General features: G+C 36.7%; 1 protein-coding gene and 1 long non-coding RNA gene across 4 annotated transcripts in view; one reads left to right on the forward strand and one right to left on the reverse strand.

Moving 5' to 3' along the window:
• cep112 (centrosomal protein 112) overlaps nucleotides 1–18664 on the forward strand; it is a 188800-nt gene extending 170136 nt beyond the window's left edge. For all 3 annotated transcript variants that reach the window (XM_067377460.1, XM_067377469.1, XM_067377478.1), the window contains 3 exons: nucleotides 10444–10545; nucleotides 16554–16651; nucleotides 18433–18664. In XM_067377460.1, coding sequence (XP_067233561.1) covers nucleotides 10444–10545; nucleotides 16554–16622 — 171 coding nt within the window. In that variant the 3' untranslated portion in view covers nucleotides 16623–16651; nucleotides 18433–18664. The remainder of the gene's footprint in view (nucleotides 1–10443; nucleotides 10546–16553; nucleotides 16652–18432) is intronic.
• A 208-nt stretch (nucleotides 18665–18872) lies between these two features.
• Nucleotides 18873–19327, reverse strand: LOC137013604 (uncharacterized). The gene is made up of 2 exons (XR_010893748.1): nucleotides 19172–19327; nucleotides 18873–19075 (listed from the first exon to the last, which is right to left on the reverse strand). It is a non-coding gene; the product is annotated as an uncharacterized lncRNA (long non-coding RNA).
• Nucleotides 19328–21713: the final 2386 nt, after the last annotated feature.

The raw sequence follows: 21713 nt of genomic DNA on the forward strand, positions 1-21713 counted from the left end.
GTTAAATATGTTAAATAAACAGTGTATCTGAAAAAATATTATTTTTAATTTACTACTGTTTTTGTAATTTGCTTCTTTGTTCTTTTATATAGCATAACACAAATAACTTGTTCTCATACTAGCTCATGCTCATACATTGTCCACCTCTTGCCCACCTGTACATACCAGCTGATATAAAATGTAATCTTGATTTGGGTGGTCAGTCTGCATTTAAAAGTTTGAAAGTGTTTTAAATCTTCTAAATCAAGTAAAATGACTCAAAAGTAATTTAAGCATAAGAAAGTCAGCTTTAATCATATAAAATGTAATTTACCAACATCAAAATTGTGGCCAATAAAAATGCTAGCCACAGATCTGTCATATGTTATTTATTTACTTTTCCTACTGTTTTAGGTTTTTGCCATAGTATCGTTTAAGTATCGGTATCGTGATACTGAAGTTGGGTATCGTATCGAAGTCAAAATTTTGGTATCGTGACAACACTATGCCATATGCAGTTTGGAGATCTCTGCTTCTTTGCAGTGCAAAGGTAAATAAAGATCTGATGTTTGAAAAAAAAAAATCAGCGTTTTCTTTCTCAAGAAACACTATGTCTGTAAAGGCTGATGTTTTATGTATTCGAAGAGTGGAGAAGACTCTTCGTCTGATATTTCCCATCTAGTTGTAGCCGATATGCTATACTATAGAATATGTAGATTAAATATAGCCTTAATATTAAATTATCAAATTTAACATAGCACAATTTTTTTTTGCTCTGGAACAAGTAATAGATTAATAAGACCAAAGATTGCCCATTTTATGTACCCAAAATGAATTACATCTCATGTTTAACCACTATAATGGCATCTTTACACAGCAAAGTCGGCACAGAATGCTTCTCTGAAGCGGCATAAATGCATTTACACAGGCAATAAATCATGGGAAACATAACTATTTGAACATAACTATTTAAAACTACAGTTTTAACAAAATGAATTTAAAAATAGTGAAATAATAAACAATTAAATAAAACTCAAAATAAAAAAATACGAAATTTTAAATTAATTTCCTCTGCTTGCTATAGCTATCACACGCTTTGATGTTTGTCGTAATTCTGTGGTACTGATAGTTATTTTCTATTTCTTAATAAAAATTGTTGGAACAAATGAAATTATTCATTATTACACCAGGTAGATCACCACAGGATTAAAAGAGGTCGAACATTTTTTTCTTTTCTTTTTCAAAGAGCCAGAAACAACAAATGATGATAGCGTTTGCATGTGTCAGGCAGTACAGCAGATGTCACCAAACCGTCGTGTGTGGGTGAAATATCGTCCTCAAGGAGATGATTTTTGTAAATATAATATAACAATGCACAATCACAGTGACGCCGATTGTGTTAAGCATTTACCGTATCTAAGAGAAATGTAGCAGCGTGTTGATCTGACAGTCCCTTCATAGGAAGATTACAAACGGCGAAAGCCAATTGATGACACACAACGATTCTCTGCTGTTATTTTGGTGGTTTGCGTCACGATGTGAGTACAGGACTCTTTTACTCCACTGCCCCTTGTTGGTAGACATTTTCTTAATTTGCCCTATGTTTCATCTCCTGCTTCTTGCCTGAGCTGACTGGAATGCTTTTGGTTGTCATGACAATGACGTAGATTAGGGCGGCTATATTTCGCGTTCATTTACACTGAACCAGAACAGTATCAGAGTCACCTTTGATACTAGGGGCTGAGGTGGGTCAGACCTGGTGTATTTCTGCTTTTATGCGGCATTGCGTCTTTACACTGAATTCTGAGCAGGCACAGACCAGCTTTAGAGAAGCCTTAAATCGGCTGTGTAAAGATGCCTTAAGACATGAAGCTGTTCTCGGTGGGTACACGAGCACTGAACGGCCGCTGACAAACTGGAGCTCACATCTCCAAAAATGTCTAAAAAAAAAGTAAAATAGATGCTATATTAAATATGAGTTACGTATTTCAGGTCTAAACAACTACATTCTCGCCTAAAAAACTCTTAAAACTACAGTTTGTGGTACAACAAGTGTAGTGTTCAAAAAAATTACAATGGATTTGCTCGGCTAACATGACAGTCACTACAAGTGGAGTGATACAAACGGGGAAAAGGTAAGAGTGCTGTTATCACTAAAATATCGCATGGCTACCAGCCAATCAGATTCGAGATCCAGAAAGAACTGTTGTATAAACTTATAAATTCAAGATTATATAAAGAACAGAAATAGCATTTGCAAGCCATCATGGAAGTCCATGATGTTCTGTAATGCTTATTTCTGAGCGAATCAGGATGTTCAGTGAGATTAGCTGTTCCCAACTTTAATATGAGGGTTACATAATGACAGAATTTTCATTTTGGGGTCAGCTGTGTCTAGGGTCAATTTTGATTTCATTTTGACTTCATGACCCAAAGACAAGACCTCCACTTTGGAATGTGATCGCCCACCCCAGACCTCCTTAAGAGACAGAGCGCCTGCAAAGAACATCTACTCCCACCTCATAAACCCTCACAGCACTCCACATCTCAAACACTGTGAATGTGTTCGTGAGAGAGGGAGGATATGTGGAAATAAAGGCTGAGAGGCCTGCTCTCTTTTCAGTGCAGTGATATTGCCCCAGTTTATCTTCCAAGACATGTCTTTGTAATGCAATCCTCGGCATGCAAAAACAGCCCTCTTTTTGCCCAGACTTCAAACAGATGTTCCTTGCTCGGTTGCTCCGGGCCCCTCCACGCCTGCTTGGCATGAAATGTCGGCATGGCAGTGGTGTGTTTCTGCGCAGTCTCGCTGGCACGCAGGATGAGACGATTACAGACACAAAGCCTTCGAAACAGTTAAGTTACGAAGTCCTCAGAGAGGTTTCCTCCTGAGGCGCAGCAAGGTGTTATTTTCATATTAGGATGGATCTGACATGTTAGTTAAACAGGAGCTATTCGCTGCATGCTAAGTGTGCTGACGACTGCAGTGCCGGCATTGAGTCTTAATCTACCGAATCTCCCTTCTCTGCTGGTGAGGGCGAAGCCGAGCTTTTGATGCAAGCATGGGATTTTAGTGATGTCAGTGAGGATGCATTTAACGCTCCAAAGCTTTCAAACTTTGATTAAACGTACAGTATGTAATTTCTCTGTCACCAAACAGATAACATAATCATAATCTATTACAAAATACTTTTTAGGTAATATAATATGACCTAAAATAACCTAACTCATTTATCAAATTCATTTGAAAATAATCTTGATAAAAAATACTGAAAATATTCAACAATTAAAATTAACAACAAGATTTGCATTAAAACTTACATTACATCAGGGTTTCTTAAACTAAGGTTCTTGAAGGAACTGCAGGGGTTTAATAAGTTGATAAAAAGATGACAAAAAGGTAAAATCACCTTTTTGCATTTTTTTCAATTTTGATAGACCCTTGCCCAGGTGTAATTGGATGTCTTTTTGTGTGCGGACAATTTTGTTTTTTTTTGGTTGATTAAACTTTTCTTGATTTACGGAACGGACTGGTTATCTTGAATAAATTCAAGCAAATCAAAATTTGCTAAAAAAAAAATGAAATATTTCATTTGTTTGCCTGCATGTCAGGTGACGGGGGGGGGTTTTGGATTGACAAAAAGTTTTTGAGAATTTTTAGGGAAAAAATGGGAATGCGTTACATTATGGAATTACATGAATTTGCATTTTAAAATTACGAAAAATAAGAATGAGTGAGAATTAATAATTTACTGCCATTGTGTATATAATATGTAATCAATAAAATGTAACTGCAGACTGATTAAAGTATTTTAAAATTTAATATAATATATAATATATGGGGTGCTTAAGTGCTTTGTGTTTAGAACAGAACAGCAAATATGAACCAATTTTAACACTTTCTTAAATGCGTAAAGCTTATGATGTCAACTAGGGTTATAACAGTACACAAAAATGACAGTTCGGTATGTACCTCAGTGTCACGACTGGCTGCTTTTTTTTTTTTTTTTTTTTTGCATTTCTAACGGCTTCTCTTTCATTTCAGTTTGAATTAACAACAACTGCTTTTGTTGCTCAGATGTTAAATGAGACTGTGTTGATGTCACATTAACAATGTTGACGCATCTTCAGAAAAATTGAGACTCCAAAACCCCACGTTCAATTAACTCGGACTTTACCAAGGTTTTAATGTTCTCTTTTACACATTTATCTTGACTCATCAGATTAATTTTGTAGTGTTCTGCAAGTTCTAATAATTTGATCCTTGTTAAATCATTTAACAAGATTTCGGATGGCGCACTAACAATTTTGAGGTCGTTGTCATTAATTTTTCAAAAAAAAAAAAAAATTGAGACAGAAATTGGAATAAGCAATTCCCTCTAACTAAATTTTTAAGCTACCTAAACTCATCCCTAATCTTCATACAGTTACTTGCAGTGGGTTTGTAAACACTTTAAACCAGCGTTTTTAATATCAAATGATTAACGTGTCACTACTACAAAACACAGACATCTACCCAAGACAAATGCTCTAACTGCTTTCACCGTATCCTGTCAAGGACATCCCGCTAAACCTACACAGGGAAAAGCTTAATCCAAGACATTTCTCTCTTCAAATAACAAACAGTTGCCAATACTTACCAAATTAAAACTCCTGCAAATCAATAAATAAATCACCCAAACCAACCACTAAAAACCTCCACCAATCCTCACTTAACGAATATTATCGACAAATTAACGAATTAATCGTCCGTTTAACAAAATTAATTTTAAAAAGTTATTAACTAATAAGTGCAAGTTAACAAACAAACCAGGCAATTATTTATCAAGTAACAAACGACGGACAAACCTCCAGATCTGTCAGACTAAAGCCAAGTTTAGTCTTGAAGTCGTTGTGGTGTTCACACTACATGACACTACCTAAATGATCTGCAAAAGGAGGTTATATACTACACGAGCTGACGACAACTGTCACCCAACGACTTTATTTGAAAATGGATGTTGGGATGTTGGGACGGTTCGGTATGTTTTTTCGGTACAACTGGGGAAAAACAAACAATGTTTTTTGTTGTTGTTGTTTTTTTTTATATTAAACAGTGGTTTACTAAACAAAATATGGCTGTTTTAAATGAATCAACTCTGTCACATAGTTCACTTAAAACAACAACTGACTATGTTTACATGAGTACTCACCAAGACCAGCATTTTGACATTATTTTGTGTGTATTTGACTGTTTAAGCCCAATAAGCAGCGAAAAAGTACTCAATTTTGTACTGATAGGGGGCTTTATGTGCACGCACTTTGGGTGTGAGCACAAAATCTGCGGGAAAGAGTAAAATTATGTGCAATACATGCAATCCCATGCTGAAATTCAAGCCCTGTAACACCAACAATATTCATCCGGAGCAAATGAAACGAGTGAGGGGAGGCGGGTTTGTGTGTCAACTCACTGTTGGAGAGATGAGAGTGCAAGAAAGAGCAGCTGGTATCGTGTATCTATTCTGTGGAAAATGAATATTGGAAGCATTTCAAAAATGTAAGTGTCTATGTATCAAAAAAATCTATATTTTTGACAACACTATATTTCATTTAGTTATTTTAGATGCCTTTTTTAAAAGACTACAATTGAAATATATATATATTAAAAGTATATATTATATATAGAATTTCACCCGCAATTGGCGAGTTGGCAGTTGTACACATGCGAACCGAAAGAACTGTACAGAAAATGTTCGGTACAAATACGTGTACCGTTACACCACTAATGTCAACCAAAAAGGAACCCCCCTAAGGACAGAGCCACTACCACCACATGGAGTAGCATATTTTTTTCTTTTTTTACTCAGAAAAATATCAGATTACACCAATAAAATGAGTTGCAGATGCTTTTTCTAGTTAACTTTAATACTGTATTGTATAAACAAATTCACTTCATGTACTACATACCAGCATAGTTAGTATTAGTTTTTGCCAGTGACAGGGACATTAGATTTGGCTTTACATTTCCACAAAAAAACATTGCCAGCGCACCATAGAGTAAGTGCCGTCATTTTCCATTAGCTTCCCATTACCAGTGCTACTGTGGAGCCCCACTCCACTGGAGAGGCACTTCATAAATCATACTTCTGCCTCATAACTTCCTAAAGAGTCTCCTCCAACCTCTAATTTCTGCTCACATCGCCTCTTGAAAATGCTCCTTTTCAGTTTGCGTGCTATTCAGAGAGCTTCATACTCAACCGGTGCTCTTGACTCCAGAACCGCCAATTTTGAGACGCAAAACTTTGTGAGTGGTGCAGGTTTTTGATGTACCCTTGTGAATCTGACAATGTTTTTGTCACTTTACCATGTTTTTTTGAATGCTTGTGCTCTCTTTCTCTCCCCTCCACCCCTTCATTAGCATACATCAAGCTCCTGACGACATGACAAACTTTATTTGAACATTCAAAGTGCCGAGGTCTAGCTGCTTTCAGCTGGCAGCTGTCAAAAACCCCAGCTAGTGACACATCCTGCATCGCGCAAAGTCAAATGCAGGCACAATCTAAAGACTATATATAGATGAAATAGTGTCATTTTAAGTGAGAATGGTGCGGAAAAGAGACTGCCGCTCAGTCTTCAAAATAGAGATTGGTTTATTAAACAACAAAGAAAACTTTAAAAAAAAGGAAATGAAGATGAATTGTTCACTAGTCATATTGTTCATTTGTGAAATCTGGAAGCTTTTATATGCGGTTCATTGATTGATGGAAGAAGATCAAAAATAAAGCACAAATCCTTATCCTCAAAATGACCCAGTGTTTCTGCTGTGATTGTACAGACCTGTCAGAATTTATTAAAAAAGAAAACCTGTATAAATTCAGAGTGATTATGTACCAGGGAATATACTTAGTGTCTTTGTATTTCATGCCAAAGTCGAGAATGTTTAAAGGGATAGTTTACTCAAAAATAATGTTGTTTTGAACCCCACTGACTTTCACTGTATAAGCAAAAACATTTCTTCAAAATATCTTATGTTGTGTTCCGCAGAAGAAAGAATGTCCTACGAGTTTGGAATGATATGATGACAGAATTTTCATTTTTGAATGAACTAAACTCTTTAAAACTAATCCAATGGATATTATTGTTTCTTTTTTATTTATCTTTACGTCATCTTGACTTCTAGTATATAGTGTTTTTTTCTAAGACAATCACTATTGTCTCACTATTGCATCACTATTGCTCCTTCTTAAGATCAGTGATCTTAACAAACCTCCTGTAGCTTAACTAGAGCGAACTGTTGACGTCACATCAAAACTTTGCTATTAGCGAAGCCTTCCAAAGATATTTTTATAGTGATGAATCAACTGGTACTGATAAGAATTTTTAAATGAAGAGGTTAATAAATGTATGTATCTAATGTATCTAAAACAAATATGTTTGCAAAAAACTGTACATATTACATAGAACTCATAGTTTTGATTAGAACACATCACATAACAACACACAGTCGGGCAGTTGCATACAGTTTAGCCACAAAAGTTTAAATATTTCAACATAGCGAAAGCTCAAATATATGTATATACTCCACGTAAACTCCTGTACTACTGGCCATTGGAAATGAATGACTTCTGGTCTGTCCTTTGTCAGATATAGTATCAAGGCGGCTTTTCTGTCAGCTTTCTGTAGCACAGCTGTCGGACATTCTGTAAAAGCATCTAGCATCCAGACATGATCTGAAAACAGATTTTGTTAAACAAACCAGACATATAAGTTAATACTTCTTTATTTTATAGCCTTTTTTATTGTTTTCCATATATAGTTAATAAAAATGCTTCTTGTTTGCTGATCGACTACAGTTTGTGAGCTACCTGGTAAGTGTGAATGTCACATTTCTAACCGTTGCATTTGTTTAACACTCATAATTTCATAATCCATTTGGGGTTTTTTTCTCCCTGCGAATTTAATGATATTTCATCTGCCAGTTAATCAATTACTCAATCAGTAATAATAATTATTGTTATAATTAACACAAATATAATTTGTGTAATTGTATCATTGTTATAAATGAACATAAATATAAAAAAAAACATTAATATTCAGGGAAGACAATTAGTCTAAGATCTATTTAGGGAACTGGATAATAGATATGGAGTCCATTAAGAATGGGCTTCTTGGAGTCTATAGGGCCTAATAAACTCAATGTTAGCATGTGCAAACTCCACTCGCCTTTTCTTCTGAAAATGTTGAATTTAAGGCTCCTCACAGACCTGCCATTATAAATGAAAACCAAACCTCTTCTAATCACTGACACTTTGCCAAAAGTGAGTGTTCAGCTGTTGAGGGGTCCTCCACAATCTCATGCATTAACACCAGTACTATTAAACTCTTCATCAACCCACTCTTTTAAGTCAGTTTAGCCATGTTGCTGTTAGCACTCAGCTGCCAAGAGCTACCTTTCCCTGGCACAGTTTTGCTGCATCTCGTGCTGAATACTGTTGCGCAAATAAAGCTGTATGTAACGGGCTGCTTAGGTATATATGAAATCCACTCCCCCATTTACTTTCCCTTACAGATGCCTTTACCTCCCACTTTCTGAGGCAAACATTCATGGCATGTCGACTTCAATTACACGTGGGCCTCCCAGTACAGTACGCAGGGCTACGTCTGCTTTAATGTGTACTAGCTGTGTTGCAAGGAATGTGTATGATGAAGAGGGTAATTGAGATAAAGTCTTTGGGGTTGGAGGCCAGTGTAGAGCAATACAACATGCTGTTATGAGTCCAGTATCAACCACTAGATCTCAAGAACCCTTGGACCATATGCGGCCAGCTAAAAGACACTCGGAGTTGTCTGGAAATCCAGTGCTATAATTCTCTATAATTCACTCCAAAGAGTCTTTTCTCACAATGAACCTGGTTTTCAGTTACCATTTTGAAAGACTAAATATGATCTATTTTTTCAACATTGTTTTTTAAACCAGTTGCCTGAGAAATAAGTATTGATTGATGCATCGTCAAATGACGAGGAGGGCAGCGAAATGGGAACAATTGGCTAAGCAGCAAAGGCCTGGTCTACAGCTCACTGTGGGACAAAAAAAGAACAGAGAGCTGTGTTCAGATAATGTGTACTCTTCTTCTTTGAAGTGGCTTCCAATCCTTTCATTGTACCCTGAAAGATTAATTATAGAAAGCCAGAACAATCAGTTAAATCCACAACAGGAAAATTATTTTAGGAAAGGCAATCATCTTTCTTGTTGCGCCTCTGTTCCCTCAAACAAGGCGAATATTAAGATGTTTTTAACTTAAGATGGTGGACAGAGGCTGCCAGACATCAGTGCCTATCTGACACAGCCAGCAGGAGCAAGCCAAAGCTTGAGTCAAGACCCAGATCCCTTAAGGCCTAAACCCAGACCAATACCAGACAGACCCCTTAAGACCAAGACTAGAAATCGTCTTACATTCTCACATTCACTAAGCTTGTAATGTGACATACCATCAGGATGGTGAACAGCATAGACTAGCCCAAAATTACAATACAAAACTACAGAGTACTTTTGTGCACTTTGTTTTTTTTTTTTGTTTTTTTTTTTTTTAAATAAATCAAAATAATTGTAATCTAATGTCGCTTTTCAACTGCATGGTACGGTTCAGTACGGCTCACTTTTTGACGCTATTCCACTGCATGGTACAGCTTGTTATGGCTCGCTTAAATAGTACCACCTTGGTGGAGGTTCCAATCATGTCATACGGATACTGAATGTGGTGTGAAAACATTGCAGATCACTGATTGGTCAGAGAGAATCGTCACTACCAGCGTCATTGAATTTGAAACACGAGACACCAAACCTGCTAAATTTAGATTTTAGTCAGTAACAGCCACCACAATATTATTTGTTCACACAACTTTTTTTAAACAACCGTCGCACACAACTTGAAAAAAGAAATGGTTCTGTCATGGTCAGTAGATGAGGTGCAGACTCGTTGGTAGCCGAGGAGCAGATCCACGGCAGTAGAGACGGCGCAACGATACGATCAGTCTATAATCCCACCCACTTTGAAGAGGTACTAAACTGCAGTGGAAAAGCAAACCGAAAGTAAAGCGAGCCGAGCACTAACCTAGATGTCCATGTGACAAATAAAATATAGACTCTTGTCAGTCTGGCCTCAGAAAAAGGTATAGTTTTCTCTTCTCTGAAAGGGAGAACCCCTCTAGATGTGACCTTGCTGTATCTTCAGTGAAACACGCCTTGTTCATTCCTCAGTTTGTTGACAAAAAGTGTCTCTCTACTTGAGTGTGTCAGGGGAATACCTAACCTAACTTGCCTAAGTTGTATGTTCATCGTATAGTTTGTTCTTGCTAAACAGGCAGCCTTTGCGGTACTCTTGCCACAGCTATAATTTAATGAGGACTGACCGCATTTTTTGACGGCATGATGGATCCATTATTACGAGGCATTTTTTTAAACTCTTCCCCTCTCTCCTCATGTAGATCACACATGTCCGTCAGGACTGTGAGTTGAAGATCAAAGGCTTGATGCCTGCAGAGCTACAGCAGGAGCTGGAGGACACCATCACCTCGCTTAAGTCACAGGTGATCAAACAAATACACACACCACAAGAGCTCCCACTGGACACACATAGACAAATATATGTTGAGTGTTCAAATTTATTTTTATAAGGCAGGTCAGAAAAACCACCAACACAGACACATCTGGACATTACATAATTTCATATACATGGACTCGATCTCAACCGATTCACAAACACACCTGGATCACATATATAGACAGGATGATGTACATTATGACACAGAGAGTTCCTGGATGTCAGCAGCTTCAACTGGCGACTCTGCTTCCTGCAAACAGTCCAGGGAAACAGCTCAACACCCAGAGTATTTACTTAAGTACATCAGTCATTATCACAAAATAAACCCAGACAGTTGATAGCATGTGAAGCAGTGGAGTTTATTTTGTGGTAATGACCAACTGGATGAACATTATCTCACTTCTTACATGGCTGTTTACCAAATAAATAAATTAAATATATCTCTGATATCTGTAGTAAACTATTATTCTCCTCCTCTACCTGTACCAGCACCACTGAGGACCACAAAGTTCAGTGTTAGGACCAATGCAGCTCTGTCTCTCTATTTATATCAGAAGTAAAGAAGCAGGAGTACAATGTCACTGCAAGTCTCTGCATTTGCTGGCAGTTCCTTCTAATTTCATGCAAAACACAAAAGCCAATGGTTTAGCCTGCATCACATTCAATGCATCATCAAACTGCTCTCCCAAGCCTTGCTACAATTAACTAATTCTGGCCACACAACACTCCCTTTTGTCCACATTTGTTCATCTCATGGAACTTCTGATCTTTGTTCCCACCCCAACCACATGCAAACAAAGCATGAAGACTCAGCTACTCTAGACCTCACACACTAAAAACATAATTCGCTGAAAAAACCAACCCAGGCTTATTGGAAGTACATGGCTCTACATTTAAAAACATACCTATACATACAGTTCACTCCATTTTACAGCTGAAATGAACACTACAGGCAGTAGAACAACTTGTTCCTTTTCACTCAAATTTTGATTACAGTGGCTGATTATCGATTATCAAAGACTTATTTTTGCGTGGTTCTTTACACAATAATATGTTGTAACCTCAAATCCCTTTCTCAAATCATATGGTACATGATTTGTAAACTAATACATTTTGACACTTGCATCACATAACCAGCTCCATATGTATGGCTTTTCTGATGTAATAATCTTGCTTGGTAGCTTACCGTGTACTCGCAATGCTGTGAGCTTGGTTACAAATCACGTGAAACAGAAGTCACGGACCTCCACAAAATAACTCAAGGCCTCATTGAAGCAAGCTAAAATGGCATGGTTTCTTCAGCAAATGCATTTTCATCTTACGTTTTTAGTGCCACTCAGCGGACATTTCATTTCCGAACTGCCATGATACATGCATTAACCAACGCAACAGAATGTTGCTGTTGTTGCACAGTCGTGTTTAACTGTTTCTGAGAAAATGTAATACGCACCAGTCACTGTACATTTCAGTTTTAAACTGCCTTGAAATGTGCCACAACCAAATGTACTCTAAATATGCCCAAAACAACATATTGCAGGTTTTGCAGAAATGTAAGCAGAGTCATATATTTCCAGTGAACCTGGGTCAGAAAAACAGTAAGATGATTTTTTGTTTGTGATCTTATTGTCTCTGACATTGTTTGGAGCTTCCTCTTTGATATTAAGGTCTAGTTTAAATGTTCTGTATGTCATGAGCAAATTTACAGACCTGGGGTGCGTTTCCCAAAAGCATTGTTAGCCAAATAACACCGCAAGTTGCAAACTGCATCGTAAACTTGTGTGGTTGGAACAACAGCTATCGAGCTGTGGTTAGAAACAGTTTCTTGTTTTTATGACATGTGGACTTAATAAATCGTTATCTTGAGCAAAATAAGCAAGCTGACATTAAGTACAATGTATATTTTTTATTTCAAATTTATACAAATGTCATTTACGTATTTTAGTTTGTCAAGAGATTTTAAGCACCATTTTTGAAGAGTGCGCATGTGCGTACATGCTCTGGTACATAAGAACGAGCCTATGATTGAATCTGGAAATAAAGCAAAACAACTGAGAAAAACGACAATTAGTTCTCAGATGCCATGTTCGTAATTTATAGCAGAAAATCTAGCATTAATTCGATCTCAAACAGATTCATTCAAGTTATTTCTCCACCACCTGCGTGACATCATTCACCAATTTGGCTTAAGGTCAAGGTTTGCGACAATACTGTTTCTGGACAAGCTAGTCATGACTAGCTTGTTGATTTGTTTGTACTATGGAAGTGAAGCAGCGAGTTACGTCGTTGTATGGGAAATGCATCCCTGACCTACTGTTTTACTTTAAATGACATTTGATTGTTTCTAATGTATTTATCATGTGTTTTAGTCTCCAAAACCACTATAAAAAGTAATTCATTCATATGGACCAGCCGTTGTTGATGTACAGAATGCATTTTACACCAAAACTTGAACGCAGCAATCTAGGCTTTCAGCCCCTTCTATGAAGTCTTGTGGCTCTGCGCATGTGATCAGTCCACTTCAATACCTCCACATTTGGTGTCTGGTATGCGATCGCAGCATCATGCTTCCTGTCCCTCAGCTAATAATGCAGAGCAGTCAGACCTCACGTCTTTGAACTCAAGTGTCCCTTGTTTATTTGATTTCTTGGGAAGGGGAGGGGGTAACAAGTGCTGTGAGTTCCTCCATAGACATGGATCTAATTTGGCCATGGGGCTTTGAAGTCTTCGGTCCAGTTCATCTCCTTATGTGCAATTACACCCGCCAACCACATTAATACAGGCTTCAAGGGCTCCGGCCATGGTCTTATTAGTTACAGTCGGCCTTGTTCTACACGAGTCTGTGGCAAGAGCATTTTTGTTAAACATTTCAAATCTAAACAATAGCTCCTTTTTGTCAGACATGGTCCGGGGCCCCTCAAACAACATTTCGAGATCACAGTTCAAAGACCCTGGCGCACGCCTCTGAATAGCTCTGACTAGATTCTTTTGCAATCGCAGCCACAACTCTGTGATCTGATATGTTTATGCGTTGTAATTGGTGACCAGCGTGGCCTCCAATGTCCTTGAATATTTCGAGCATTGCACATTGCAGTACATTATTTTAACAAAACCAGCAGCCGTTTAGGAATTTAACCATAGTCATTCTTTTCAGAGTCAGAGGCATGCATTTGCAAAGATGGTAACATTAGATTTGCTTTGAGGTTTGCTCTGTGTATCTTGGTTTCCAGGAAAATCGTCGCAGAACAATGTACATTCTTTTCAGGCTCATACAAAATTTTAAAAGCCAGAATTCATCAAGTGTATTCCTTTAAGAGGTAATGAAAAATGTATTTTTCTCACATCTGATATATGTTTGCTGTAATAGCATACTGCAAACATATTTGCTACACACTTTTAACACAAGGTTAAAGTGTAGTGTGTAGACTTAAAGAGTTTCTCAAAAAACAATGTATTTTTCTTGAGGTCCTAAATGGTCATAATTGTCACCAGCATTGGGGAACATTACTTTTAAAAAATAATGCATTACAATATTGCATTAATCCCTAAAAACATAATCGAGTTACTTAGATACTTTTTATGGAAAGTGATGCATTATGTTACTTTGCGTTACTTTTTCTCATCTGGGCAGGGCTTGATTGTTTGTTTTTTAATAAAAAAAGTTATATTCTTGGCAAATCTAAAGTCACTTTCATACCAAAAGTGAAATGAATAAGCCTTGGCTGAAGGAAATGTAAATTCACACCTGTACAATAGAGGGCGCATCTCAAATAAACCTTTCAGCTGCACTGCTATTCTGGATTGCAGAAGAATAGGATGCGGGAGAAGAAAATTCAACACTCTTACTTTAGCAAAAGTATGATTTTTGCATATTAGTATGGTTGAACTGGATCATCGAAGTTTAGCAGTAAAGACACTAGTTAATAAAAAGTGACAATAAATACATAAAGCATATTGGTGTAATTTAACATTTAAATATTGCAGGTTTGTGTCCTATTCTGAGTTTGCATTTCACTGTTTTAGTCACATTTAATCTAGAACTACAATAATCATCATGTTTACAAATGGTGCACACAATGCCTCTGCACTTAAAGGTGCTAAAGAGGATCTTTTCTTTGACTGAGAAACCAAAGACTGTTAGTGAGTTTTTGAAATGAGCACATGCGTAAGAACAACCCCCCTCCTTCACAGCTCATTTCGAGGGAACGCCTCCCAAAACTCATGCACGAGTATTGGAACACGAGTATTTACCACCGGCATTCGCTGTGTCGTGTTAGTGGATTCATTATGTCGGACTCACCACAGGTAACTCATAATCTGCAGTTGTTACTCCTGTCTCCTGACAAAAACATTGCATGCGGCGCCTGTAGAGTGTGGAAAGTTACTGGAGCGCGCAGCCTCTTTAGCACCTTTAAGGTCATTGCACACGAGTCCAAAATTCGCGTCCAAAATGTTCGCACGTTAAAAAATAAATGTATGTCAATCATGTTTACACACTGCCAACTTTCATCCTTCATAAATCGTTTTATAAATCGATTTTCTGCGTGTTTCGTATCCGTGGCATGCATTTTGAGAGAAGTTTTGACAATTCAGAGCCACCATACAAGCGAACGGCAAATTCCCGAATGCTATCTGACAAGTTGATCCACGTCGTCTACAGCACAAAGCAGTAGCAATGTATGACAAACAAAGTGCGGAATAAACAGAATATAAAGACAGATTGTGCCAGTAACAAAGCATCAAACTGATATCCTGAAGTAAACTTTGAAACGCTCGGGATAATCACACAGCTCCTTGATGAGGTGGAACTCTCCTTTCTCTCTATGCAATCTCAGGATTGGATGGACCCAATATTTCCTCTTTTTCTCTTTTCAAGAACAGAGAGGACATGCTCACTGCTTGAAAACTCCATTGTGTATTGTTTTGCAATTTTTTTCGCAATGGATTCATTAATATGCATTGGACTCAGTGTGCAAGGTCTCTGTGCATGACCATTTATTAGGATCACGCATACAAAAATTTCGGACTCGGCCTTTACTCATGATTTCTCTTAGTTAATGGTCAATAAATGGGAAAACAAAGTAACTTGTGTTACTTATTTGAAAAAAAATTACTCCGATATTTTGTTGTAAATTTAAAAGTAATGCGTTACTTTACTCATAAAAAAGTAATCTGATTACGTAACTAATGCGTTACTCCCAACACTGGTTGTGGTTTCTGAACATCCAATGGGTGCCATTGATGTGATAATGTATTCTTCTGATTGAGGTCAAAAAGCTGTGGAAGTTGATGAGCCAAATCAGCCATTTTTAACGCTAAAGTTTTAGTAAATGCTCTTTTTTATACTAAGAGGAAGTTTTGAGTTCTTAAAGTAACAGTATGTTTTAGCAAATATTTGAGTCTTTTATTTACATAGATCAAGAACACTTCAATTTCTCACAATATGACCCTTTTCAAAGTAGAGTACAATAATCTGGTCTGGCAGTTTCTAAAAGGGAAAGGGCTTCAGCAGTTGTGTGATAACCATTCAGAATCCTATGGGCTGCTTATATATTACTATTGTGCTGGTGCTGAAGTGCTCATACACTTCCCCAGAGATTTAGAAGCTTTGCCCATAAAGCATAGAGAGCGCTTAAACGTGACCCTAATGTAAATGATTTTGTTGTACTTCAAGTCAATGCATGAAAAAAGTGATTTATTCAAGTGATAAAGCCTGCCTGGTATGGATACAGTGTAAGTGGTTCCTAATATAACAAACATACATTGTAAAGCAGTGTACAGTGTAGTATTATTACAATTAAGTATTGAGTAATATTAATTAACAACATGTACTTACTATAGGGTTAGGGTTTGGTTTAGGGTTAGTTGCACGATTTATAGTTATTACTATAGTAACTACTTGTAACGTGCAACTATAAAATAGTGTTACCAAAAATTTAAATCCTACACCAATTTTTTCCCTATGTACCACTAAGCTTGAGCTGTGTTTGTCTGCAGGTCAACTTCCTGCAGAAGAGAGCGTCAGTCTTACAGGAGCAACTAGATGCTGGCCACATCAGGAGATGAGGGCCTGGACTTTTATCCACATTCATTCAGTGAGTCAGCTGTGTATTGTCTGTTTATCTATACATTTATGTCAGTGACAGAGTCCACAAACATAACAAGTGCACAAGGCACTCCAGTGTTTCCACTCCTTTGCTTTGGCATTTGGGTATGGTATAATTACTGATACACAAAGGGTCCAATTGCAGTTTGTTTTTACTTGCTGTTAAGAGGTCATGCAAAGTAAACCTGTGCAACTTGATGCCAAGATGTTGCCCAACAGCCTGATTAGAGCAAGTGCTGTCCATTTTTATAATCGGCATGTCTCCAATGGTCATTGTTGTGCTGACTGAGACTCTTACCAGACAACCAGGTCTTGATTGGCCCTTTTGATCAGAGTGGAATAAACTGATGTGACCGCTGGTTGATGCTTTAAAGTTTATCTTTCACTTTAATTGTTCACTGTTTACTGATCAAATTTTGTCTGCTGGGGCAGCTTGAGAAAGAGCAGCGAATCCAGACTGGTTTTTCAGAGGCCACATTCACACCTGGTATTATAATATTTAATGTTTTCGTGCTTAATATATGCTTAATATTTTTTTATTATCTGTAAAACTTTTTTTCAGGATTTATTGATGAATAGAACAGCATTTATTTAAAATAGAAATATTTTGTAACAATATACACTAGTTCAAAAGTTTGAGGTCGGTAATTTTAAAAACTTTTTTTTTTTATTATTATTATTAATACTTTTATTCAGCAAGGGTGTGTAAAAAATGTATAAAAAATTATAGTAAAGACTTGTATTGTTAGAAAGATTTCTATTTTAAATAAATGCTGTTCTTTTTAACTTTTCATTTATCATTGAATCATTCAATTAATTTTTGTATTCATTATGTAGATTATTTAGATCAAGAAATAGGCGCAGTTGTACAATTTTATTTGTCTGTTTAACTTTTATTAGACCGTAGATTGATATAAAAGAATGCTTTATGAGAGAAACTGATTTTTTTTTTTTAATCTGCAGAGCAAAATATATAAATACATTTAAATTGCAACATTATGAAATAATGTAAAATATTATTAACTCAAAAAATAATAATAATATTTGACACAGTAAGGATGAATGTTGCTTGGTATGTGCATCTTACTACAGGAAGACTTTCCTTTTTGATCCCCTGCTGAGAAAAGCTGCCCTGAAAATACTCCTGAATCTGTAATTACAACACTTATTCAACTTTAATGTGCAACTTGAAGTTCATGGGGGAAATAATGTTCAGAATTTAGATTTTGTTGGGCCATTTTCCTATTATGAAGTCTTCATAATCAAACAAGTCTTCAAACAAGCTTCAATCGGAGTCATGGAGAAAACACATTTATTTGCGTTAAAAATCCATTTACTCAACACATAGAACTTTAGGTATCATCATAGAATTTATGTGCTAAAGTTGAATGATAAAAGATTGTCAACACTTGTAGATATTTTTTATATGTATAATTAGTTTTCCATCAGCTGTATCATACTTTTTTTTCACAGAAAAAAAAAGATATTGGATTGAAACTTGGCTATAATGACAGTGAGCTTTTTTAACACTAATGCAACTCAATGAAGAGTTTGTGCATTATGTGTGTAACTAATTTGGATCCACATCTGCCATTGTTCTTCAACTGGCATGTTGTCTACACAGGAAGTCAGGCCTTACATGAAAATGAGTTTGTAGTACTTAAATTTGATGTTTAAAATATGAAAACCATGTTTTATTTCTCATAATCACAACCCCCATCTCTCCCCCTCTCTCTCTCTCTCTCTCTCTCTCTCTCTCTCACCATATAGGTAGTGGATGATATTAGGCCATTAATATGTCCTCATGCAGACTTGTAAGGGAGCCGTCCCGATACACACCCGCCCATCCTCATCCTCACTCACTGCTGCTTCCACGCTGCACTCTTCGATGTGCCACATTTTTTAAGCCATATTTATTTACCAAGTCATTGTATTTATTTTTATTTTTTGTTGTTGAATTCATTGTTAATTAAAACGTTCATCTGTGAAATTCGTCAGTTGTTTTTATTATCATCACCATTATTAAATAGTTTCTTAAATTCCAGACTTTGCGTTGTTGTCATTTTTCTGTTGAGCCTTTGGTTAAAGGTGCACTCTGAAAAATGCTGGGTTAAAAACAACCATTTCTGGGTTATTTGGTAACCCAGCACTGAGTATTGTACAGACATGCTGGGTTATTTTGACCCAGCTTGTTGGGTTTTATACATTAATTCTTTTTTTTTTTTTTTTTTTTTTTTTTTTTTTTGACAGTCAACCTGATATTAAAGTTAAATAATGTTAAATATATAGGACAGGGACAGTATAAAGTATTTTTTATTCAATGGCAAGTCAGTCTTTTACAATCATAATGCACTCAAAAACATTTAGTAACGTTTTAGGACATGACAGGAGAGCAAGAGCAGTCAATGGGAATCTGTGGGAAGAAAACTGATATCAGTAGACTGTTCCAGTTCATTACTGACAATCTAATATATTCATGTTTGAAAAGTTACATCAAAAACAGCTTTACCTTGTGCTGTCTCGTCTGTCAGACATTTAAGTTTCATCCCGTTAAACGCACAGCGTGACTACAGCTAGCGCAGATCAATAGCGCTCCAATAGCTTGCTTGCAATCACGTGATTATGATGATGTGCTAAATTCAGATGGAGTGAAAATTGGAATGGATGAGATGAAGGAAAAAAAGTCTACTATGCTGATTTAGAAAGGTATAAACAGAAAATCACAACATATGTTGGACATGATCCATATGTAATGAAAAGAGTGATTTTTGTACTGAATTGAAAGACTTAACTGCCATCAAGGTGGTAGACATAGAGAATGTGAAGCTGCGATCACGCCGTCTTCAGTTCTAGTCTGGTTTGTTTATATCACGCTGTCTTTCTGCTAGTGAGTTTAGGGCAGTATTTTTATTTGTGTTTGTGAAAAATGTCGCCATTGTAGGTGCTGAATCGAAAATTGCAATAGGAACTCACATCATTGTTCAGGGGAAAAATTGGATGGTGTAATAGAAATTTCACCTTTTCTACGTGTAAAAACACTAAGAGAAGCAGGTTGAGGAGGTGCAGATATAATATTGTCACTGATTAAACCCACTGCCTATCACAGTCAATAAAATAATCACATTGCTGAGTGTTTTTGAAAGTCTTGTATTTAGTTTGGTTGAATAATTAACATTACATTTGCGAGTATGAATCTCACTTGTGAATGGATCAACATTGTGAATGGAATTCTACAAAACTGAAGTGAAAACACCAAATGACCATGCACTGGGATAAAATAGCTTCTCTTCCCTGCAAATGATACCATGAAGAAGGTGAATATTTAACCAAGTCAAAAACAAAAAGCAGGTATACATATTCATTTCAGTATCAGCAGACACAAAATGCTATTAAAGGCAACAACTTTTAAAGTAAAAAAAAACAAAGTTATGTAAACGATAAAAGCTCCTTCTGGTTTCTCAGTTTGATCGATTTAAGGAACCATAAAAGACGTAAAACATAGGAATTTTGCGTTTCTGATAGAGATTCCTATATAGAAGCAATGACGTCATGTGCAAACAACCTGTTGTAGTCACTGGAGCGCACGGCAACTTTGTTTTATCTTGTGTTGTGTTTCAGCCCTGGTCGCACATTCGTTTGTTGGCTATGACACTTCCATGGTGGCGCCGGCGTGAGTGTAGATCTGGTGTATGCTGCGTTTGTAGAAGCGTTCCATGTTAGATGTGACATACATGTAAACAAAAAAGTGAGACTACAGACATTTTCCTTTGTACAGTAATAATTTGATAGGAACACAATGTAATACAAACCTTAATTTCATTCAGGGATTCCCCTCAGGAAATTTTCTCTCACAAATGTATCCAGTTTTAGCCGGTTTGGCACAGACCACCCAACATTGGGTTACACTGACCCAGCGCTGGGAAGGTTCATCATTTGTATTGACGGTAAAAAATGACCCAACAGCTGAGTTACAGAAAATCTACCCAAAACCTGAGTAAAATATAAAAAAAATAACCCCAAAAAAATGACCCAGCATTTGGATTTAAAAAAATATTATAACCCAGCATTTTTTAGAGTGTGAAATGTGTGATTTCTGTGCTACTAGTAGACCTTAAAGGGTTAGTTCACCCAAAAATGAAAATAATGTCATTAATTACTCACCCACATGTCGTTCCACACCCATAAGACCTTTGTTCATCTTCAGAACACAAATTAAGATATTTTGATTAAATCCGATGGCTCAGTGAGGCCTCTATAGACAGAAATGCCATTGTAACTCAAGATCCATAAAGGTTCTAAAAACATATTCAAAACACTGCTTCGGAGCTTTACGAATCGAATCAGTGATTAGGAGCGCCAAAGTCATGTGATTTCAGCAGTTTAGCCATTTGATAGGAGATCCGAATCACTGATTTGATTCGTAAAGCTCTGAAGCAGTGTCTTAAAATCGGCCCATCACTATATTGTATAAGTTGTTATTTTGTTTTTTTGGCGCACAAAGAGTATCTCGTCTCTTTATAATAAAGTAGAACCACTGAACTCACATGAACTGTTTTAAATATTTATGGATCTGGAGAGTTACAATGGCATTACTGTCTATAGAGTCCTCACTGAGCCATCGGGTTTCATAAAAATATCTTAATTTTTGTTCCGAAGATGAACGAAGGTCAATAAATTCAGCATTTCATCAAATAGTTTTTCTCCAAAGTTAAATGTTTATTCAACCTCCCTTCAAAATGTAATAATGTCCTTCATCCTTTAGCAGAAATTGTGAACGAATGTTTGTCAGACAATGTTTTGATAGTCCTACAGTGTTTACTTTTTCTCATGGCACTCTACCTTCTCCAACTAGTGTGAGATTTCTCAACTACTAACTTGTTGGCCATTCCTGAAGTCACTGTTATTGACTGTTAATACACTTGATTGACTTTATGGTTTGCAACCTCATGATAGCCTGAGACCTGTACCACCACCAAGCTGCGAGCCAGGTAAGTTTAAGGGTTATCTTCGGCACCACAAAAGCGGACAGAGGTTTACTGGTGTTCATGGCC

Source organism: Chanodichthys erythropterus, chromosome 3, assembly GCF_024489055.1.
Source record: "Chanodichthys erythropterus isolate Z2021 chromosome 3, ASM2448905v1, whole genome shotgun sequence".
In the NCBI taxonomy this organism is placed as follows: Eukaryota; Metazoa; Chordata; class Actinopteri; order Cypriniformes; family Xenocyprididae; genus Chanodichthys; species Chanodichthys erythropterus.